Here is a 24,483-nt window from a genome sequence, read left to right on the forward strand (position 1 = left end):
TGGTACCAGCTAGGCAAGCTGCCCTGGCAGGAGCAGCTGGTACCTGGTCAAGTTACGTGCTGCTTAACCCTGATGTAGCTTGTGCGTGTCTCAGGGATGACAGGCAAAACAAAACGCCTGTGCTTTCAAAAGCATTTGAGCAATCAATTGCTGCATCTTCACCTGGTGTTACAGCCACCGTTCGCCCTGTCACAGCGGAGTCAGGATTGGAAGCTAAATGTAACTTTCCTGTGAAATGTCTCTTCAGGTAATCAGGGTTTCTCTCCGCAATTATCTTAGTATCTTGTTAAGGGGAAAGGAGGTTAGTGTCACAGAGCGGAGAAGCTTGTATTGCCTTCTGAAAGAAGCTGTTAAGTGCACAGTCTGAGTAATCTCTGGGTCAATAATCCAACTTCTGAGATCGGCTTATTCTTAGAAATGCAACTGATTAATAATTCAGCATGGCAGGATTGGATTTTTTTGACTGCTTTTGATCTGAATGATGATGCCTGCACTGTGCGTGCTCTCATCTTGGGTAGCTCCGAGTATAAAGGGCAAGTGGCTTCAACCTGCTGTCATCTGCTGCTTATAAGGCAGAAACCTGTGATGTCTGCGTACCTTAACTCGTAGTGAGTAACCAATTCAGTTCTTGGCTTGTAAAATAAATGTGATTTGAATGGAATTTATGCACCCCTTCATACTTTGATTAATAAAGGAAAAATTATTTGCCAGAAGATCACTGCTCTCTGTCTCATCCACCTCTGAACAACGTGCAATTGTTCCCCTTCTGTCAGCAGTCTTCACCCACCAGTTTTAGGGTTCAGGCAAGTAGAAACTCCAGCAAAACCAGGCCAGATCTTCCTTTTCGAGGGGTAAAAGACAGGCTTGAAAAAGTACTTCGCTAAGAAGACATTATATCCTAGTGGCAAACTATCAAGGCAGTCTTCATTGTGTTTCTCATAAAGCTTCGCAGCATAGAATCACTGTGATTTGGTTGGTTTGATGTTTCTGATGAAATATTACTGTGGCTTTGATTCTTTAAGCAGGAGGTTCTCCCTAGGCAACTTTAGGAAGGTGACGGCCATTGACCATTCCTCTGCCTAAGGAAGGCAGTGAAATTTATGATTTAATTTATATTTTATCAAATTAAGTATTAGAAGTGATTTTCTTTGTGCTTATGAAAACATCTTTTTTTTTTTTCCTCAATTTCAAAAGGAAGTGATAGTATGATAAGAAGTGGTGCTCAGTTTGTTTCCTTTCTATCTTAGTGTAACGTTTTAGATTGGGTGGTAGTAGGAAGAAACCTGATTTAGTGTCATGTCTGGTAACTAGTTTGTTAGAAAAATGCATCTCGTGGTAAGAACTTGAAATTTCACCCAACTCTTCCAAATCTTTACGTATGTACCACGTCTGTTAAGTGCTATTCAGAATTTACATGGATGGGGGACTCATTTTTCCATCTTTTACTGCTGTGCTGCTTTGTAGCCAATTCTAGATGGGCACAGCTGACAGTGCTCCCAAAACACTGCAGGGGTGTTGTCTGCGTACCCGCTGTCTTGAAGTAAGATGAATTACCTGCTGAAGGTGTCCATCTGCCCCATACCTCTTTGACTGTAGAGGGAGCATAATGCTTAAGTCATTGTGTGGATGAGTTCCGTGTGTAAAAGAAAAAGTAGGTCTGTGGACCAAGAAAAAAAGACTCATCTGACTCATTATAGCAGGTATGTGTGAAATTCAGGCTGTTAGAGATGCTGGTGCTATTCCTACTATTTTCTATGGTTCTACCTGAACACTTAACCTCTTCCTCCCAAGTCAGACTTCAGTGGTAGGTGTCTTGAGGCTCCTCTTGTTGTTCAGTTCATGTAAACGGTACGGTTCTGTTGACCATTAGACAGATGAAAATAAATGTATCCTTTTTTCCTCAGGAGACAACAGTACAGAAACATCTTCTTGGAGTGAACGGTAGCACAAAGCACATGATAGAAAGTTGGGATTCAAGTAAACAGTGAAATGAGTCAAGAAAGGGAATTACCAATAAAGAGCCTCACACAGACAGGATGCATATGGTCTGAAAGTGCAGGCAGGTAACTAGACAGATTAACTTACTTACGCACAGTGTGATAAACAAAGTGTATGAACAAAGAGTAATTTTATCAGTATATTGTCTTTTGTCTACTTATTTTTGCAATAATTGTGCCTCTGCTGGAATAATTGACTGGGAACCAGGAAAGCTTTAAAAACGATGTTGACCATATTATTTCCATCTGAACTTAGATAATAGTTCGTTAGATGTTTCCATTAGAAAAAGGAAAGTTATATTTATTCATGTTTATGGTGTACACTGGGAGCTTGTCTGCACAATTTTTTTTATAAGCAATGAGCTGCAAATTACTGTTAAGCATTTCTTTTTAACTAGAATAAAAAGACTTTAGAAAATACCGTGTTTTGTAATACACATCCCTAGAGCTATATGTCTTCCAGTTGAGTGCAGATGTTAATTATTAGTTGGTTAACCTCAAATTTCTCTGGAGGAAAAATGTAAGCCTGGTCACATGGCAGGCCACAATGTTGATTTCTATCATCAGTATTTGTTAAAAGTTTTGTTTTCTTTCAACAATAAGCTTACTTTTTTTCCAAATGTTCAAGTAAGCTGGTGTTCTTTTTGCATGCCTAGCTACAGATTGTGGTGGGTGTGTCTCAAATCCACTATTGGGGGTATTACAATTAGATTGCTTTTGTTTCACTTTTTTTTTTAAGTGGTTTGATAAATTATAGTTCTGACACAGTAACTAAAAAGTGTGCTGTGCTATCCCTGGGGGATGCGTTGCTTCTATTGTGTAGATGTGTTTGAAGCTCCACTGCCAAGACGATTTCTTGTGCTGTGATTTCTTTCTGAACTTTTTTGCCCATTTGTTTTCATTGTATAAATCCTTATAAAAAAAGAACGTTCCCCAGACTGGCATTAATTCACTTTGGGGGAAAAAAAATCTTACTGTATGAAATTTTTGTCATGTCTGAGTTCTTCTTAATTCTTCTAACCAGTTTGGGAGTTGTGGCTGTATTCTAGTTAGTAGGTGTTCAGAGAACCTGTCTTGAAGTGGTGCACTTGAAACTGTACTTTCTTTCTTCATTTTTGGGGTATTGTGTTCCCATTGCCTTAAAGTATGATTACATGATTTAACATTAGTTATTTATTTTGTCTGTTTACGTTATACAATAAAAAACTGCAAGGTATATAAAACTTTACTGGCAAAATTCTTGATTATATGACTTTAAAAAAAAAAAAAAGTGAGAAGAAAATGTGTTTCCCATTCAATAACCAGTGTCCTAACTCAGATCCAGTATATTAACACTGATAGAGTTGCTCTGCTTTTAGAAACACTTGATTTGCTTTATACTCTGGATTGATTAGGTCTTTTTTCCGAATGAACCTCAAGCCATCTTATGTTGTTTACAAGTGATAAGAATAGTAGGATTTGCATCTTGCAAATGTAGAACAAATCCCATTTCATTTTATTAGTCATTAGAACTTATTTGCTTTCTCAGTCTATTTTCCAAAACAGTTGTAAACTGCTGTCTGACCTGCTTGCTTGAAAAGCAAGGGACATCTAGAGATTGTTGTTTTTTTTTTTAATTTTCTTGTAATACTTAAGAGTTTTGCGTCAGTAACCAATAAAAGACCTCACAGAAGACTGTTTGCCCAATTATGTTTTAGTAGGTGGTTAACTGGCCTTTTTGCTATTTCCTTGTATTTGCAGGAAATACCACTTTTTATCTCTTCAGCAAAACCGTGCACATATGGATGTACATACTGTCTGACAGTTCCTTCCCACTTTCAAGAATGTGGCAGTACAGGAGCGTGCTTTCCTTTGCTTTGGAGGCGGTGAACTTTTAGGTTACGCTTTTGAATGCTGCTTAAGCTGTCTCTTTGCTGGCATTGGTACTGTACAAAGCAAGAACTGCTATCTGCCTTATGCAGCTTTGTGTGCATGCCGGCACAGTAATTTGGGTGGCAGTGGTGAACCGGACTTGGGGAACTGGTGTATTGAAAAGGGTAATCTTTTTGTAGGGTGAATTTTTAGCTAAATCGATGTTCCATCCCAGTTCTTAGTGCATATGTTCAAAGACTTTTACACTCTCAAACAAGAAGTGGAGAAATGGGGCAAGAGCAGATGACTGTGGCAGCTTGATTTTCATCTGATTTTGTCTCTACAGCTGAATTGCTTTTTCTAAAGAATAATCATTCTGTATGTCAAGTCATCTCTCAGTATAAATACACAGGCAATATCTTGTATTTAAATGCTTGGAGGACAATTTTTTTTTTCTTTCCTTCTGCTATATTTTGCTTTTTTCCCCTCTTTTCTTCACCTCTCCTAGAGGAATAAAGGTGCTAAAATTTAAAACTAAGGAGCATATATAGCAGGTTTAATACTTCAGTTTTATACAGCAGTGTATTACTTCATTTCTTCCTAAATGGTGTTTATGTTAAAAGTGGGGGTGGGGGAGAAGGAGGTAGTATCTTGAACACTGAGATGTTTTCCATTCAGTTTAGCATAATCTGAAAACTCAGAAATCTAAACAGCTTACTATATGCAAGGTTCAAGTGATGTTTTAATAAATCTCTTTTTTTTAATAAATCTCTTTTAAAAGTTATTTTAAAACATAATAAATTAGAATATGCATATTTTCAACAGTACAGTCATATATATTTTTACATAAATGTGACATTTTAATTTGCAAAAACTAACCAGTGAGCAAATGCTTGACCTCGTGTATCTACATACCTTTATAATGTAGCTTCTGCTCTGTTAGTGTGAGAGGTAAATCTCTGCAACCAACTGCATTCATTGCTTCACCTTTTGATACACTTGTTGATGTGTGCAGATGCTGAATGTGCAGTGCTGTCATAAAACTGTGTTTAGGCTAAAGTTCATAAGGAATCTAGCATATTAGTCATTCCAGCCACAAGGTGACTCCTGCTGTTAGGTCACTCTTGCAGAACTGAAACTGTGCAGGAAAGAATAGATAGGCAATAAAGGACAGAATGCGGAGATGGCCGAACCCAAGGCAGTTTGTAAAGAGCCAGGTTCCCTATTTTTGGCCTGGCCTGATCATGACTGAGAAGATTAAATAGTCTGAGAGGTGTCAGTTGTGCTGAGGCTGAATTTACCGTCAGTCGCTTTGTGGTAGGTAGGCAGTTGTTCTCAAACATGACGCGTTTAAGAGCTGATGTAGGAGCTTACACCAGTAAAGCATACTTGCCATCATACCGTTCATGGTTGCTGTGTTCTCTAAGTTGTAGTAATGCATTGCTGGTTCCTGTAACAATTTTATGAGTTACCAGCATCCTTGAACATTTATAAATTGATGTTTTCAGCTTGACTGCATAAGCTTTTACCTATTTCAGACTCTCTGGTTATTCAATCTCTTATTGTTAATTGATTTGCTTCTTTAAACTGTTTATCAACATGTAGGAAATCAGCAGAGAAGCCTAGCTGGAAAAATCAGCTACATCTCAGCAGCAAAAGAAAAATATGGGCCAATAATGGCCCTGGGAAATACCATCAGAAATTTTGATAATAAAGACTTTAGGTCCTGCTATGTCCTGAGGAAGGAGTGGATTGCTCGAGCTCTTGATCTATCTCAGCAAGGTCTGTCTGGCGGCATTTAATGGCCAGTTCAAATAGGTTGTTCTTCCTCTTCCAAATTGCCAAATTTTAACTAGTTCCCCAACCCCATCGCCAGCCCATCTCATCTTTTCCTCATCTTCTGTAGGAGTTCTGCAGTCCTTATTTATCAGTCTGTTGCGTGTAAATTCCTTCTTAAAAGAAAGCCAGGGTGGCAGTCACTAAATAGTGTGAAGGTATGCCAGAATTCATTTTCCTTGTGTGAAAGCATTAGAGTGGTTTTCAATAATGGGATCAACTGCTATTTTTTCACATTCTTTCCACCAATTAACACATGGTACTTAGTGACATTTTATCCAGTTATTCAATTGCTAGGCATAATCTTACCATCTACAGTCAAAAACGGATTCCAAGTAAAACCTTCACTTTATGAGAGGCTTTCTCCTGTAATACTGATGTATTTATAATGTTTTGTGAAGCTCCCCACAAGTCAGAGCTGAGGTAATGTTATTGTCTTGTACGTGAAGAACTGAGATTCCAAAATGCCGATACTAGAGTTAGAACTCTAGGAACTCCTGCGGGGTCTCGACCCCAAAGTATCAGGGTTTAAGTTTCTATATTATTGCTGTGCTTAATGATTTAACTAAAAATGTTTAAAACGTGCAAATGTTCAGCAATTTTCTAAAACATTTCTGTCTGATTGAGTATAAAAAAGACTGTCTTTTTTTTAACTGACGGCTGATTCAGCCCCAGTAAAATTCCAAGAGAAAGGTGGGAATGATATCTGTTTTAGAATGACATTCATCTGCCTCGGTGATGAGTCTTCCTCTGTGTTGGTGCCTGCTGTGCTTGCATGAACGTCTAACTACGGTGACAAACGGGATGTGTGCGTTATGTAAGCAATTCACCCGGCATGCAGCTCTGACTTGCTTGCAGATTCCAGCTCTCTCCTGTGTACCAAGTGAAGCTAAGGTTCCGTGAAAGAACCGCTATCAGTTGCACAAATAAACTTCATTTAATATATATACCTGAGGAGCCAGAGGCTTTCATAGTAGCAGCTAGTTCAGGTTTCTCTCGGTAGATGGGCTGTTTGAGCTGCAAGTTGGATTTAGTGTGGTGTCAGGGTTATCTGCCAGACTGCTCTGTCTGTCCTTCCTGTTGTGCTCAGACTCCTGCTTCCTGTCTTCTCCCTGAGTTTCTGTGTCTCTCCATTTATCTTCTTGCTCCCCCACTCCATGCGCTTTCTGCTTTTTTTCTTCCTATGCTAGCAGGTTCCCAGTGGGAGGGCTATTGAAAACCTGAGGGGGCAGGTGGCCTTAGTATTTGACTGCAGTTATTTTGCTCCTTCTGCACACTGTAGCTATGCTTTCAGACAAAACCACAGAAGAAATCCCCGTTATTGCTCAGATTTTATTTTTAAAGGAAAAGTTTTACTTAAGGATGTGTGGCCATATTTGGCTTTGCTTAATTTTAGACGTCATTAAATGTGCTAAGGACTGGAATAGCTACATATGTATGGTAAATCTTGGGAAGAAAGCTAAATTTAAGCATTCTAGTGTAAAATTGCTGTCGCTAAATCTGACAGCAGCGTATTCAGGAACTCCTTAATTCTGAAAAAAAACCCTGTGCCCACGCTTGTCTTTTCACGTCGCCTTCCGTGGGACTGTTTATGGGATGAAAATGAAGCATCTCCTTTTATGTAGTTTAGTAGTCCTTGTTTGTAACAGCATTTCTATACAATGAGAGCAATTAAAACTTTTTTACATAATGCTTTATGCAGACTATTTGAATACTGTAATCTCAAGTAATGCTAAATCATCATCAAAAATGAATGTTACTTTTTTAGTGTTACTTTAGGGTTTGTTTAATTGGCTAGAGAATCCGTTACCTGTTTTCAGTCACTAAAAATATGAAAATGCAGCTCAAAAAAAAATTGCAGTTGTCTGAGTCATTTTAATGACGTGATTTTTTTAAAGAACTATAACACGTGAAAACTTGTCCGACTTGAAATATAATATGCCATACATCTGAAAATTAAAAATGTAAGTAGGTTTTTAAAGCTAACTTGTTAGAAACAGTCTCATCTAAAGATCTTTGCAAATGAGCAATTTTCAAAATAATTCATAAAGAATTTTATTAATAGTATCACGTATCACCTTGTCACCAAGTATTAACTTCTCCTTTCTTCTTGTTGATTCTACAGTTTCCCAGGTTTTTCCCTGTTTTTCTCTGAACAATGTGCTACATTAAAGGAAAATCAGATACATGAACAGTTTCCTTATATAGCACTACTTAAAAAGTAATGTGGTCGTCCATATAGTTGCTATCATCAGTATGTGGATCCACAGTTCATTAAATCATCAATGATAACGGCGTTAAGTGTCTTCCAGTAGGTATAATCCTAGCAAGCTGCCTGAGTCGTGAGTTCACAGTGACCTTTCAGGAGCCTGAGCAGTGCTGGTAATTCCCCAAGTACACGTACTCGATCTCCTCCTCCTCCCTGAGTTCAGTCTGCTGTGGGCCTTTCAAAACACAGGGTGGAGGGAGCTTCTGAAGCACGGTATCCTGACTCGTGAAAGAGCAGGAGATCTCTGAAAGCATTAACAGAAAGCTACGTTTCAGAAAAAGTAGGGGTCTGGTGGTGAGAATTAAACATCTTTTCTGACAACACATCAGCCAGAAGGAATCTGTCACGCTTCTGTTGCTATCGGTAATGTTCTAGTCCGGATCTTAGAATTTTAAGGTCAAATGTGAAGAAAATGTGTTCAGAAGAAAATTGAAACACCTACTTCTGCAATTATTCTAACACGGACAATCATGCAAGAGCATTACTTTAGGTACTCGTTCCTCTTGATTTGGAAAACAAAACCTAGTTTTTGAGGGCACTGACACAGGTATCTTAACAAAAAGTGTAGTTTGGAAGTCTCTCCTTAGTAGTCGTGTTCCCAGGAGAGCAGTGATGTGTCTCCAAGTGTGGCTAAGAGCTCCCTCATCTACTGCTTTTTACAACTGCAGGATGAGCAAAGTTGAAGTGATTATGATTGTTGCACAAGATTTAATTTGTGGATTTATGGTTAAAAGGTGTTAAAACGTACTGCCTACATATCACTGCTGTCATTGGGCTGGGAAAAAGGGTAAGCAGGGGGAGATGGGAGTTAAATCTGAACAGTAAAAGGCGGGGGACGATTGGTATTAGGTACTCCCTCTACTCTGAGCATTTAGTGTATTAGCTTAAAATGTGAAGCTAGATTGCTAGCTGTCTTTCTACCCTTGTTCTTTTTAATTATGTGTGAGGGAGAGCTTTTGTTTTCCATGCAGAAAGGTGATCAGTAATTTGAGTAGTGCTGTGCACAGAACTTCAACATTTCAAAATTTAATAGCCAGTGAGATGACCCTGTAAAATAGGAATATCTGCATTGGGTGATATTGCATTAGCAACAGATAATTCTGAATAACACTTCTTAAATATTTCTTAAAGAATGCAGACATGGCTATAAATACCTTGTCTTGGCAAATGAAACATCCAGTCTACGCAGTCTTTGCAGTCACTCTGAAGGTTATTGAGTAAATACAAGCCAACCACATGAAATGATCTGTACAAGGCAAACGGTCTTTGGATACGTGCTTTCTGTAAAGTGCTCAAATGTTGGATATTTTTTTCTGTAACACTGAGACAGAAAAGGACCTTGCAATTTTAATTATGGGAAGAACTAGAACAGTGTGTATGTTACCAATTAATGACTGTAACAAGCCTAAGATAAGTGTGCTACAAAGGCTGGGCATTCTTTGCAGAAAGAAAGGGTAGAGCAGGCAAAAAGCCATGGAACCCTTCAAGTGCTGCCAAGAGACAGCAGACTTTACAGAAGATGAAAAGAGGGGGATGGATGCCTAATTCAAGATGAGGAAGTGAAGTAGCATGTTACAAAAGAAACCGAAATAGGAAGTAAGATACTTAATAGTATTGCAAAATGTGCAGAATAAAATAGTAACACCAGCTGTATTACTGAAAGAGCATTCATTTACATATTTTGCAATATATAAAAGATCAGAAGAAGGCATAAAAAGATCACATTGGAAGAGTGACAGGTGCGGTGCATGAGCTTAGCATCTATTGGCTTTAGTGGATGTCTAGATCTTTGTTTACCTGGAGTAAATGAAAAACCAACAGCTTGGTAGAAACCGCAGCTGAGGGCGTGGTGGCTGAAGACAAAAAGCTACAATACAGATTTCTTTGAGATATAGTGGATAAATTGGGGGAAAAGAATAAGTGTAAAAAGAGCTAGTTTCATTTACTTTGGTTTTCAAAGACTTTTTTTCTTGTATAAGACTTGCCGTCATGTGTCTTTTGACAAGCAAGGAGGCTACCTAGTAATTGAATAGCAAGCAACATAAAAATACAGAAATAATGTGTGATTTCTATATTCCATGCTATTTTAGTGTAAAGGATGAAGAAATCTTTCATCAGAACAAAAAATGATACTGAAAAATACTGTAACTTGAATATAAGTTTTCTAATGCTGCTTTTATTTCTACAGTTCAAAACTATTATTTTTGCACTTGCACAGTACCTCTTAAGTTAATCCTGAATACCTATTGATGATAAGTATAATAATCATTGAACAGCTGTTAAACTGGAGCAAAGGGGGTAAAAAAAAGATCTGGGGAAAGGCGGACAGTAAGATGGAGCATTTTTCAGTGTGCGGCTTTTCTATGGTACAAACTGTAGAACTGCTGAGGATTTACAGTTCTGCGAGATGACTTGGGATTCAGACCACCAGCTTTCAGGAATACAGCTTCTGTAAATTATTTGTGGAGTTGCTCCCTCTGTAACAGCTCCATAGAATCGAATTTGGCCGGGGATTGGTTCGTAGCAAACCGGTCTGCTACAGCAACACCAGCTGAAAAGCGTTTCCCTCGTGTAACTGAAGGGTCTTATCATGAGAATCCATAGGGAAAACTTAGAATAAGGATTTGAGATATGTACAATCTCAATTTATAGCATCGTTTGAAAAAGCTACAATGGATTAGAGTATTTTGAGGCCCGGCCTGCTTGCTGGAGTTTCTTTTTCCCACACTTGGAAATGTCTCGAACATCCTGCCCCTTTGTGTGTAGCCTTTCTTGGAAGACTCATGAGCAGGCGTATCTGTCACTGATATATTTTTAGATAGGTTCCTTGTAAAGGATATTACTTTCTTCCACATCATTTATTATTGTTATAATACAACAAATGGACAATGTTTATACCATTATGGTATTCAATGTAAGTTACAGTAATATGGCTAATTTATGGAAAGTTTGTGGTCAAATATGTTAATGTTGCACTGAAAGTTTTTATTACCTTGGGCTCTGAGGGTACGTGTTGTTTTATATTACGTTAATGCGGGTAGGCTGAAACTTCTACTCTGAATAAAAGTTTAAAGCAGATATTTTCAACTGTAAATATGGAAATCTTCTGGTGAAACTGTAGATTACTCGGTAGCAGGTATAAGTCAACTAACACAAGGACTTGTTTTACTTGGTTACCTTTTTCAAACCTTCTGAAATAGTTTTTAGGCTTCTGAGGTCGACAGCCAGAAAATTAAGTTAATTTATTGTCCGTTAAAATTGGTTCAGGTAATGAGAAACAAACTCAGACATAAACCAACACCTTTCTTCCCCCTTTTCCCAGGCTCAGCTTCATCCATCACACCAGAGTCCCCAAACCACCCCACCCCATCCTGTAAGCCACACATGGAGGATGACGGGGGGAGGTTGCAGCCAGTGTGTGTTGGTTGCTCTCTGCCACTCCGTCCTTCTGTCATGCTTCGTCTCCGCCGCTCCTTCACGGTCACTCTCTGCCCTGGGTGGGCTGCCCACAGGCAGCAGCTCTCCAAGAACTGCTCCCACACGGCTCCGTACCACGGGGTCCATCCCCCAGGAGCAAACTGCTCCAGCACGGGTCCCCCACGGGCGGCAGCTCCCCCCAGACCCCCTGCTCCTGCGTGGGCTCCTCTCCACGGGCTGCAGCTCCGGCCCGGGGCCTGCTCCTGCGGGGGCTCTCCATGGGCCGCAGCCTCCTCCAGGCCACATCCACCTGCTCCACCGGGGGCTCCTCCACGGGCTGCAGCGTGGAGATCTGCTCCGTGTGGGACCCGTGGGCTGCAGGGGGACAGCCTGCTCCACCAGGGGCCTCTCCACAGGCCGCAGGGGAACTGCTGCTGCCTGCCTGGAGCACCTCCTGCCCTCCTGCTGCACTGACCTGGGGGGCTGCAGGGCTGGGTCTCACTCCATGCACTCCCAGCTGCTGTTGTGCAGCAGGTTTTCTTCTTCTTTCTTCAAACAGCTTTCCTAGAGGCCCACCCAGCATTGCTCCCCGACTTGGCTCTGGCCAGCAGCAGGTCCCTTTTGGAGCCGGCTGGAGCTGGCTCTGATCTGACGTGGGGCAGCTGCTGGGCTCTGCTTGCGGAGGCCACCCCTGCAGTCCCGTTGCTACCAAGCCCTTGTCATGTAAACCTGATAGATAAGAACAGCGGTTGTTTTTGTGGAGCATGTTATCTAGCTTTCAGCCAGAGGAATAGGCTGAGATGAGACATTTACCTGTGAGTAATGCAAATGCAAAAAAAAAAAAAAAAAAGGCAAAAAAGTCCAAGAGGTATTCATGGAGTTAGTTAGTCCTGTTTGAAGAATAGGACAAGAGAAAGCAAACAGAATATGGTGTCATTTATTTGTTAACATAAACAAATCTGACTTGTGAGAGTGTTTATACTCTACAGTGTATCACTTCTCTGGGATTACACCAGCATGGTGGTATTCATGAATTTATAAATATTCAACATTTCTGAATAGTGTCTGTGGAAAGGTAATGCTGATGAAAACACTGTTAACCTTATCACAATTAATGTCAGGTTTTTTTGCCTACAATTTAGAGTAATAAATGGTCTTTGGCAATATCTTACGGTGTGTTTTTTCTAACGTACTATCTAGCTGACAGAAGAGTATGTGTTTTCTTCTGGTTGAACAAAAATGTTTCAGCTGGTTTTGTCTGATGCAGGGAAGACGAGAGTCGTGATTGGAATGATGCGCGCACTTTACAGTACTTGTACAAATCATGTGCATACACTCATATAGAGATCGAAGTTCAACTTCAGTTAACAACAAACGAAACTTGTTCTCCTTTGGATATATATGCACCGATATACATTTATATGTGATTTGTTTTACGCTCATCAAGAAAGACTTATAGCTAAGAGAACTCTGTGTAGCAGTAATGGTTTTTAATGAAAGCTAGTTGAAAGAAATAGGAAGAAAGAGGCTGTGTGGCTGCTCTGCTTCCCGTTTTTATTGCTGACTTATTTTTCCATCTTTTACGGGATGCAGTAAAGCACACACACCACTAGCTTATCTGGCAGTGGGAGTAGGAAATATTCTATTTTATATTCAGCTGTGCTTTGGTCGGTGTGGTCTAATACAGCCTGCCTCTCTGCTGTAGTCATAGGGTTACTTTTTCATAGTGGAATAATAGTTTGGCCTCTGTTGCCAGCCTGGACATGGCAAGAGCCTAGTATGACAGTTAGGATCTACAGCTAGGACCAGCTGCATTTTCCACCTTCATGAGGTCATTTTAGCTGGCATCCTATCCAGTGATTTTTGACACTCATACTAAAAATATTACTGATATTGTCCAGCTGCTTACATGAGCTATCTGTCAGTAGAGGAAGCAAGAATAACATTTTGTATGGCTCATTTTGTAGATGGGTATTTGATACACAAATACCAAACCTAGTCTTGTATGTCCGCTTGTTTGTACTAAGAAAAGAAGAAAATACTGTTGCTGTTTCCTCCTAATTCAGAAATCATCAAACTTACGAAGAGTGGTTTGTACATAGCTCACCCTTGATCTTTGAGGTGCTTAAATTACTCGATCTCCTTCATTTCAGGAGACTAATAGTACTTGAAACAATCTTCCTCACTTCTGGACCCTCCTGATTCTGGTTTGGCTGCTTGACAGTAAATTTCCTGAGTAAGATTTTTCCTAGAACCTCCAATATGTATTCTGTTCTTTTCCTTGATCAGAACTGTAGGTAATCGTTGTTCCTGTCTGACGGTGTGCCTTTACATCCTGTAAATGGCTAGGTTTATCAGTAGTACTTCTGAAACTGGAGACCATATTATTTTCTAATGTCACATCAGGAGTTCAGAAAAGGTCCTAATCAATTCAAGGTAGGAGCAGGTAGTTTTACGGAAATCATCAGAACAACCTCACTGAGTTGGCATATTACTGTTTCAATTTCTGTGCTTTTCCTTGGGTTTATTTGTTGCTTATGTGAAAAAGGAATATTCGAGTCTGTGTTACATATTTCCATATCGGGGGGGGAACTGTTGAAAATCCTCAGTAAGGTGAAGAGAGTAGCCTTGCTTTGGCAGCATACAATTGATAATTTCCATCAACACCAATGCCCAGTGTGTACTCAAGGGAGAGCAGCCACAGAGATTTTTTCTTTTGTAAATACCTCACAGTTAAAAGTGTCTAATGGCCTTCAGTTCTGTGTGATGATTGTGCGGCTTTCCAGACTGGAGAAAACAGGATTTGGTGAACCAAATTGTCTCTTACATTTCATGTTTCAAATGACTGACACAACTTGTATTTGCTGAGAAGAAAGCTTGCCTGTAAGCACATTAGTTGAGTAGATATCATTTGGCGATGTGACAACTGAAGTGTATACTTAAGCACTCAGTTAAATCAGTGTTTCAAAGGTAATTTTGTTTGGTGTTACCTGGGCTATTGTCTTTGAACCTCTGAGCAGTAGAAACAGTCCAGCGTTCTCAGACCTGTGGGCCTTGGAACTTAAAGAATTTCAGAGGAATTGGTCATTTGAAAGATAATGGATTCAAGGAAGCATGTTGTTTCAGTTTTGGTGACGTGAAAGTGTTAAAGAAAGCTGGGTACAATTTCAGAGTTTCTTAGTGTGACATCAGAAAGGATGCAGGGGACCTGCTACTCTAAGAATACGTGCAGTGGTGAGATTCGAGGTGTACAAGTTGCTTGTGCCAGTTTGCTTTCTTTTCACGAAGGCTTGCTGAGACAGACATGGCAATGTCCTCAACAGGATACTGCTGCTCATGTGAACGCTTCATCCTGTTTTTCTAGCTGTTGCACACTCCGAGAAGCCAACTTTCTGCCTTAGTGTTCTTTTTGTATATTTATCCCTGTAACAGATCTTTCAGATATGAAAGTACTGTTACAGCTGTTTCACGAGAAAGTGCATCATCTGTGGTAAGCAATTTGCCCAGGGCCACACATGAAGTCTCCCTAGGTGGTAATTGAAGTCTTCTCTTTGCTTTTAGGCTAGGCATTACTTCAATATGCACCTAGCAACACGGTTTCCTAATTTTAAATTACAAATGGAAAACCCAGTCCTTCTCCCCCTCTAAGGATCTCTGCATCGAGGGTGAGGAATAATTGAGCTGTAATGAATCACAGGCCCTCATCTTCCTAATGGATAAACTTTATTTATTTTTTTTTTCTTTTCATGAGAGTAGAGGTGTTGCATGTTAGAGGAAACAGTTACTGACTGACGAATTATAAACAGTGGCACGTCTCTAGCCAAACACTCCGTTTGGATTCAAACAAATTTAATTAAACTATTTTTCTATTCCTTTTACAAATGTTACTGAAATAAGTGTTTTCATATGTGCCAGAGAAAAACTGAAAGCTTTGACACAAGTGTGTAATATTATATATGAAATATGGTCTTTGGGCTCTGTTCTTGATTTTGTTTTGAGGTTATCTTGCTGATGGAAGATCTTTTTCTATTATTGTTTCTCCAGTATCCAGTATTTAAGACTACAATGCGTGTACTCCTCCCTTTCTTCTCACCCTCTTAGAAAAAAGATGGCTTGATTTAGGACTCTGGGAAATGTTGAGTTTTCACTTAGTCACAGAAGAGATTATATAAGTGTAATATACTACTAAAGGACACTTCAGCATTCAGAGATGAAACTCTTACGTTTTTAATGACGTGGCAGACATTGTAAGAGAGAAGGACCTTCCTGAGTTATGCTAGTGAAGGGATTTGACTTCATCAGAGTATTACCTTGTTTCTGAATTCATGTATGTGATTTATTTGCTTTCTGTGTGAATCAAAGAGTGATGGCTTTCATTTAGTAGGTTGTATTAGCAGTATAAGGCAATGGAGTCCTATCCATTTTTAGTAGCTCAGTATTGAGTAGTATTCAGTGATCAGTGTCTTGACAAACTCGCTGCAGTGAGTGAGATGGTTTAAAGTGTCATCTGACTTGTGCAGGGGATGCTCATACCACTACTAGCTAGCAGTTGGGGTAGAATAAGTTGTACTACTCTAATATTTTTACCATTTGTTGTTCTAGTATTTGTGCCATTTGCAAATTTTGATTTTTAGATTATTTTTTCTTCTAACAGAATTGTTAATTCTCTCACTCACAGTAGTCATTATCACTTACAGGGTTGGTGGTTTGTGGTTCTTTTGAAAATTTTAAATCTAGGTAGTTAAACAGTTACTTGAAAATACCTGTTCATCTTTTAAAGATGCCAATGTCACATCTTCGATTTCTGTTGAGTTTGCTTTACTATTACTGGTAAAGGAAGAGCATCTCTTATGCGTGCCCAGCCTTTCTGTGACACACACTTGATGCATTCACATGCATTCTTCCACTGATACAATCCATGCTTAATTAGTCCTGCCACTGTACAAAACTGCACTTAAAGTTCTTTTAGTAGATCGCAAATGCATAAAAAGCCCTTTGTCTTCCATATTTTACATCATTTTCTTAATCTCCAGCCAGAATTTTCCTAAAATCTTGGGATTTTGCCATGTAGTTAAGTGCTGCTGCCTTCTTATTTTTGGTCCCATCCTGTTGCATTGTATGGTGGTGGGGGAAAAGTGTGTCATGGTTCAATAATTAAAGTAACAGTTCTAGGGAGAGTTTCAACAAAACAATGCTCATTTACGTATAGGAATGGATTTTGTGCACTTGTTTCCTATGGCTCTTGCTTAGCTTCTTATAACGGGGGTATCTTGTTCTGCAGCAGAAACACCACAGCAAAATATGGTTGCTTGTAGACCATCATTGAACTTTTCTCTAATGTTGTGTTTATCTAAACTTAGGTTTTTTTTCCTAAATATGAAATGAGATGATATCTGTCATCTGTTCAGCGTGGAGAAGAGACTCGGGGAGACCTTATTGCAACCTTTCAGTACTTAAGGGTGGAAAGATGGTGAAAGACTTCCACCGAGTCCTGTAGTGGTAGGACAAGGGGCAATGGTTTCACATTGAAAGAGGCTAGATTTAGATTACATATTGTAAAGAAATCTTTTTACCACAAGGGGTGGTGAGGCACTGGCAGAGGTTGCCCAGGGAAGCTGTGGATGCCCCATCCTTAGAAGTGTTCAAATCCAGGCTGGATGGGGCTTTGGGCAGCCTGATCTAATGGAAGGTGTCCCTGCTTCTGTCAGGGGTCTTGGACTTTGGACTAGATGATCTTTAAAGGTCCCTTCCAACCGAAACCAGTCATATTTCCATAATATTTTTCATGGTTTTCATTTGTGCTGAAATTTGTCCAATTCAGTCTTAGCTCAAAGCTATTTTTAGAAGTTCAAAGCAAAATAAATTTTATTTTCAAATTGAGGATAAGCACTTCTGAGGATGCTGGAATAATAATCCTCAGGTTCTGTAGCTTGCTGTACTAGGAAATGAAGTGTACTTAAGTTTGAGCTGAGGGTTGGACCAGATTATCTCCGGAGGTCCCTTCCAACCTCAATCATTCTGTGATTCTGTATAGATTGCATCTCAGTTTTAGCCGTGCCCCATCATCCCGTGTGGCTGAGCCTTCTGGTGGTCAGAAGAAATCAGTTCCCGAGTAGAAGTCTAGTCGCTTTGCAATCCTTTATGCTCCTGGTTTCATTTCTCTTCTAATCGTATCGAAGATTTCTGTCTCAGGCTTACCACAGCTTTTTCTTCTTCTATTTTAAATGATACCGTAGAGCAAGGATTATGTTTGGTATGTGTTCCTAATTGTAATGCATATAGCAACCAGCTTCAAAAATTAGCAGGCTTGATTTCTTAATCCCTGTCTCATGGGTTTCAAGTGTACAAAATGCTATGTTTGGCTTTAATGCTTCAGCAACATTTATGCCACTTGCTTCGGTAAGTATGGGTTTAGGGCTCTGTCTAAAAAAATGCTAAGGCTCACTTTCTTTACTGTCTAAAAAACTTTTGACGTATCAATTCGTTGTTATTCTGGCTATTCACCTTTATCGACGTTTAGTTTCCAGTTCCTTCTTTTCTTGGAATACAGCCAGTTTGCTAGTAGAGTATCTCGTAACATCTCAAGGTTTTGTGTAGTGCTTCTTTTCTGTGCTGTAGCAGCACTTCTCACGTTCATTCATTCACTGCTTCGTTCAGTGCCTGAAAAAGACCTGTGAGTAAGCCGCAGCTTTGCTTCCCAGCTTGAGCCCCTTCGAGTCACGTGCTGGAGTGGCTCGCTCTGTGACTTGCAGATGGCTCAACCAGTGCAGGCCCTGTTCTTTAGCAGAGCTTGGGCTAGAGAAGTGTCTGGGCAGCAGCCGCAAGCAGACCTATAGCCCATTATCACCACCAATTGGTGTATTTACGTAGATGTTGCATTCATTTATTAACGAAGACATCATATGTACTGCTCGTGTAGAGAATGGTTGTGATGTACGTGCACGGTAGGTCCACAGCGGGGCTGTAGCATGAAACCTTCTTCTTGCAGAGGAGAGGCAGGTGGCCTGTCTGGTCTGAAGACCCTGGGAATCCCTCTGCATGGCTTCAGGTTTGCCTCAGGAAGCTGAGGGGAGCGGCCCTGCCACCTGGATGGCTCTTCTCCAGAACGCGCTGTAGAGCACTGCTTCCATTGATTCGGCAGATGCAAAGGGACTGATGAATAGATGTAAAAATAACATCTGCAGGGCCCTGTAGGTGGTCGCTCTTGTTCCAGTGGTACAAATTTGCTTCTGTCTATATCTCTGAAGAGAAAGAGAAACATGAGATTGACGTGTTTAAAGCATAAAACCTCTTAACCTTATCCCAGGCCAAGTTTTTAATTTATGTTAATTGGTAAGTCTGTGTGGTCTGAGATCCTCAGCGGGTAGATTTGTTTTCTTCTTGTGGCTCTGTTGGAAGGGATCCACTCGAATCCGTAGCGGCGTAGTGCAAACCATGGCCACTGCTCCTGGGGTCCAGCCTCAGACCCAACACCACAACCTTTGGTGCAATTTGGGGCTTTTACTTCAAGGACAGGAGCAAATGACTCTGTGCTTACATCAGTAGGGTAAGACTCGTAGTAATGCAGATTGTAAATAAAAATAGAAGTATAACCAAATGCCATGACAAATGAGTTAATGCTGATAAGGATCAAAGTGAGGAACCGTATAAACCCATGCAACTTGACAGCTGCTAGCCTGCTTGCTTTCTTGGCAGAATCAAAAACGAGGATTGACTCAGTGTGTGTGTTTTAGAAGATTTCCCTGGACTTAGATGGCATTTTGATTCTTTGGTCAACCGAAAGCTATAGTGTTTTCCATGGTATTGGTTCTTTTGGTGGGTTTTTTGTTTGTGCACAGGAAGGGAGTACAGGGCAAGGGGACAGAAGGGAATAGAAGGAAGCTTCCTCTGTACATGTTCTTTTTTATTCAGCAATAAAGTGGTGTTCAGCAAAAACTGTTCAATATATGCAATTGAAATGGATATATATTTTTAATTCAATTAACTTGACTAACCGGATGCTAGCTATAAAAGCTTTATTAATTGTTCTCCATAACTTGAAAGGAACCTGAATTTAAATAATAAGTTCAGACAATCTCCCTGTTTTACTTAGTGCTTTGTAATTTTGTTTTGTGGGGGAACGCGATTTAATTATAATTCAGAATAGTTTGGCAACCATTAAAGCAAAGGTATTTAAGCATTATCAGAAAGAACAAGAGTTCATAGCTACTTCTGGAACACAGACCCAAGTGAAGAACTGATTTGGCTTGACAAGTTAAAGGTAACAAAAGTGGGAATTTTTAACATTCACAGGGGGATAGACCTATATATCTGCCAGAAGTTCTTATTCTGTAGCTCCAATATCAAGTATAGCTCGGGGTGGGTTGGTTTGTTCATTTTCTTAATGCCTCAGTAAGCATTTGCAGAAACATATATGAAAAAAAAATTGAATTTTTCCCTGAATGTCATCCTTGCATACGTTTTTTTTTAAAAAAAAAAAAAAAAGGTAAAGGGAAAAAAAAGGAACTGCAGAGGTTTAGACCACTGCTATTTTTAACATCGGGGTTAAAAACCCTTTATTTCAGTCAGTCTTAAGTACAGCCATGGGGAGACACTCATCTGTTGGTGACTTCGTACAGAGAATTAATTGTCTGCCATCACTGTACAGATCAATGCTGTCTCAGTTCACATGCTGCTAATAGATGACTTTTCCCACAAAAAGGTAGCAGAGGTTTTCCTGCCATAAAAAGCCGCTGATTCTGTCCTTTGTTTTGCCGTTCCAAAAATTCTAGTTCATATTGTTTAGTTTCTTTAGTTAGTTTGGTTTCTTTAATGTGGGCAGATTTCATCATACGTGACCTTGACGTTATGAATGTGTATTGTGTACTTGCGTTGTATTTAAACATCGCTGAAGAGACTTGATGGGGTTGATTTCCAGGAAGTAAAAAGAGAAAAATCACAGTGGAGAACGGTCCCATGTGCTAGCATCCTCTGAGCCATTTCTTTCACTTCTGGACATTACATGAGAGACTGATAAATCTTTGAAGAAAGAACGGTGTTATCTGAAACCCAGTTTGGTAGGGGTGTTTTGTTTTGTTTTGTTTTTTAAACTGTGCTGCTTGTGGTATTTGGAGGTACGGGTTTCACAGCTGTAAGAATTGACAGACGTCCTGACCCTGGAAGCCTGTTCTGCTTGCTCATTAGAGGACTTAGAGCTCTCTTTACTGGGTGGCCCGTGGTGCGCCCATGCAGATGCGAGATGAGTGAGTGAGTGTTAAGTAGTACAGGCAAGGTCCCTCTGCTGAGAAATGATCTCAGTTTGGAAGAATAAACTTGTGGAAGTCTGTTCATTGGAGTTGTGGACCAGTGAGGCTGTGCTGCCTCCCTGCAGTGTTATCTTGTGATTGATGAAAGCGCTGCCTGTAGACACTGTTTGGCTGCCTTCACGCAGAGTGCCTATCCAAGCAGAATACAAAATGCTGCTCTTTGCCTGTCACTGCAGTGGGATGGGGGATAATCAATGTGTGCTTACAGTAGTTTTCTGCGAACCTTTTTCACTGACCAGTGAGAAGTCATGAGGACTTTTGTGGGCTAGGAGGGTGGTGATGTGGAATTTGTTAGCTTCAGGAGTGAATGCATGCTCTGGTGTCTTATGGTGAGGAACAAAAAGAACATGCGTTACAGCTGAGACTAGCCAAAAAATAAAAATAAAATGGACATGCTTGGGATATCCCAATCCACGTCACTGTCCTTACCTTGTCCAAAACAGAAGCTTGAGCTGTGGTCTAGGCTAGCACAAAGGTTTTCATGGTGTGGTTTTTTATTCTGCTGTTATTGCAAACTCATGAAAGTTGATGCTGAGAAGTAAGCATGTTGGTAGAAGTTTAAAGACCTGCACTGATAGTGGAGACCTCACAGAGATTCACGTACTGAAAAAGCTGAAAATCACTTTTTTGTTTTTTTGTTTTTTTTTTTCTACGTCCTAATTTATGCCTTAATGGCTAGAACATTGAATGTCCAGAGCATCCACCATGTCATTCTTTTTTAATTTCTGGGAAGTTATATGTTCCTCCCAGTGAGGAATGAGAAGAATTTTGATATCGCAAAATTTTTACAAGGGCTGGGAAACCATTAACCATCCAACACTAATTAACTATGCAAAATTATTCTCAGAATGGTGTTGTCTTGTTACTACAAATAAAATCATTAGGATCATGCTTATACAATAGCAGAATTTGCCACTGTGTATGTCATCTAACCACATCTGATTCTTATTGCTTTAGTCAATGAATCAAATGTGAGAACTGCTGTAGATTGGCACCTTTGTATGAATTAGACCTGAACTTGTTTCAATTTACCCTGACAGTGGAACCTGAAAATATCGTGGAAAATTTTCAAATTCAGGGACTACTTAAAAGAAATAATGATGTAGTCATTCAGAAATAAAAGTTTACCTTCTCTTTTTAGGTCAAAAGACTTGTCTCCACTTACATGGTATCTTTCCTTACCTCTACGTACCATATGATGGTTTTGGACAGCATCCAGAACACTATCTCCGCAAAGTGGCATTCAGCATTGACAGAGCACTTAATGTGGCTTTAGGCAATCCGTCTTCTACTGTTCAACATGTTTTCAAAGTGTCATTAGTATCCGGAATGTAAGTATGACCTGCTACGGTTCTTTCTGTTATTTGTTTTGAAATGCTTTTTGCAGTTCGATTTAGAAACACTTAACATGGACTTGGGTGACTGTGGTGCTCTTCCTTTTTCTTTTTTTCTTTTTCTCTTTTTCTCTTTTTTTCTTTTCCCCTCAATGTGTGATTTCCTACAGGCCTGTACAACTAGAAAACTTTTCTCACTTGCTTTGATCTAACATAATCAACAGTTATGCTTGACACAAATGGTTGGCACAACATTTTTTCCTAAACTACTGCCCGTCATGTTTCCAAATCTGTTCCTTTGAGATTTTTCTGTCTCTGCTATTACAGCAGTACTTTCCAGCCAGCATTTGCTACATGTCTGGGTTATTCTAGGTTCCCTGTGACCAAGCACGTCTTGCAGGAGTCTGCCTCCAGGTCTTCTTTTTTTTGATCATCTAAGATGGCCCCTCTAAGTCTACCACAGAGACTGTCAGGTCATGCTTATCCATCTGATTCTCCAAGCAGCACAGACCATGAAGATGAGGCTCTCACTTATCTGTCAAGCTGACTGCTCTGTTTTTATTTAGAGTAGCTTTCTACTGCTGCTGAAACTATGTATTATTACTGAATGTTAACATTTTAAGGATTCTCTTGATCAATTTTTATTTGACTTGCATAACCAAGGACTGAAAAATATGTCAAATCATGGTGAATAATAGGAAGCTGTCCTGGAGGAAAACAGTTAATCTGTATATGCATTGAATTTTTCATCTGCAAAACAATGTAAATGCTAATTTTCAGTACTGTGCAGCACTACCTTTTACTTGTCTTGTTCCACGCTCTGTTGAAAGACATCCTTTCTAACAATTAGTTTCAGGAAGATAATCTTTCTGTTCCCAGCTAGCTGTAGTGCTATCTTCTAGATATTGCTGGCAAAGTGGCTGCAATACCTTTTTTTATTAATATTTTTAATCAGAACTTTGTTTTTAAATAGCAGGAAAGCTAACCCACCGTATCTTTTATTTTTGTTATTTCTTTGAGAGCTATGTGAACATTGGCATAGCTTGTTCATGTTTAACCCAGGCGGATTAAAATGTTGAAGGCAATCTTTCTTCCTCAAATCAGTGAGAAGGCAGCAGACACAGAGTAGGAGAACCTGCCTCTGTCACCTCTCTTGCCGTAGAGCTTCAAGTCATTATTGAAGGTGAGATACTCACTGCCTCAAAGAAGCATTGGAAAGACTGTTTCAAGTATTTTCTTTGCTTGCATAAGAGGCTGATGCGGTACACCTAGCAGAAATTGCAACACACCTTCATCTTTTAGCTGGGTGGATAGACATGCTTATGTAGTGACAGAAATCTGTTTGCTTTCTTCTGTTCTGACTGGAGTCGTGGATGTTAGAGTGTCTCCGTGGTGAGAAACCTGTATTTTTCTTTAAATCTTGGAGATTATCTTACCTGTTCCTTTCTGTATTAGTAGGAAAATTGTTATGTAATAAGGATGTTTGTTAAACCTTTGCAGGTTTAACATAGGATTGTTGTCGTGTTAACTTCCAAATATAGCAGAAGTCCAGGAATAAACAAGAGGTTAAAATACGCTGTCCTTTTGCATCGTGTAGTTAAAGTAGGTGTTCATATCTAACCTTGAAGGGGTCATAAATCTTACTTTCCCTGTTGTGCCAGGTCAGTGTAAGTATGGATCATTTGCCATGCAAGTGCTGACTTTTTTAAAACCGGCTTTTAATTTACCTGCCTGCAGCATATTGAGGCATTATAACTCAATGTGTATAAACTGCCATTAAGTTTCCTACTGTTTCTGTAAGAGATTGCTTCGTTATATAAGATCTCATTTTCTCCTTTTCAGCACAACAGCTCTAAGTTTGTTGTTACAACTTAGCTCAGCTTTAATAGCACAAACATCTTTTGAAACAGTTCAGTATAAATGTCTGCAAACATAATCGTATTAAGGACAGCAGTGTTAATGCTGTGGTTGTACAGTTCTGTTGAGTTTGCATTTCATTTAGGACTGAAAACCTTCTTACTACCTCGTTTTTTAGACTTAGCAAGTAAGCATCAAAGCTGCACTTTCTAATAATATTCTTGACTAAGAGATTTTATTTTATTTTGGAGACCTAAGATTTAAATGTATGTTTTCACGAACTTCTGTTGACTTCAGTCACGTTTCCTGCAAACGATAGGCTTCTTGCATTTACCCAATGTGTTGAATTATGGCCTGTTTCCTTAACATGCTGTATTACAAGCATGTTAGATTAGATTAGCATTCTTGATGCTGAAAAGTCAGTAATTCAGTCAAGTAATACCAGAATTAATATTGCCTGTGCAACCTCAGCTTAATCTTGACATATTCATTATGACATGTATTCTTTAATTGCATTCTCAAATCCTATTTTCTTCAGGATTCATGCCTCATTTAGTGCACGAGATGACTAGTAATCACTGGAAAGGGGCAGCTATTCATTCTTTTAAGCTGCTCTC

General features: G+C 39.6%; 1 protein-coding gene across 1 annotated transcript in view; it reads left to right on the forward strand.

Annotated features, from left to right (window-relative positions):
• Positions 1-24,483, forward strand: part of REV3L (REV3 like, DNA directed polymerase zeta catalytic subunit) — a 122,018-nt gene that overhangs the window by 24,164 nt on the left and 73,371 nt on the right. Inside the window, exon 2 of the mRNA XM_066994418.1 lies at positions 21,817-22,006. Within this exon, the coding sequence (XP_066850519.1) occupies positions 21,817-22,006 (190 nt within the window). The remainder of the gene's footprint in view (positions 1-21,816; positions 22,007-24,483) is intronic.

Source organism: Anser cygnoides, chromosome 3, assembly GCF_040182565.1.
Source record: "Anser cygnoides isolate HZ-2024a breed goose chromosome 3, Taihu_goose_T2T_genome, whole genome shotgun sequence".
In the NCBI taxonomy this organism is placed as follows: domain Eukaryota; kingdom Metazoa; phylum Chordata; class Aves; order Anseriformes; family Anatidae; genus Anser; species Anser cygnoides.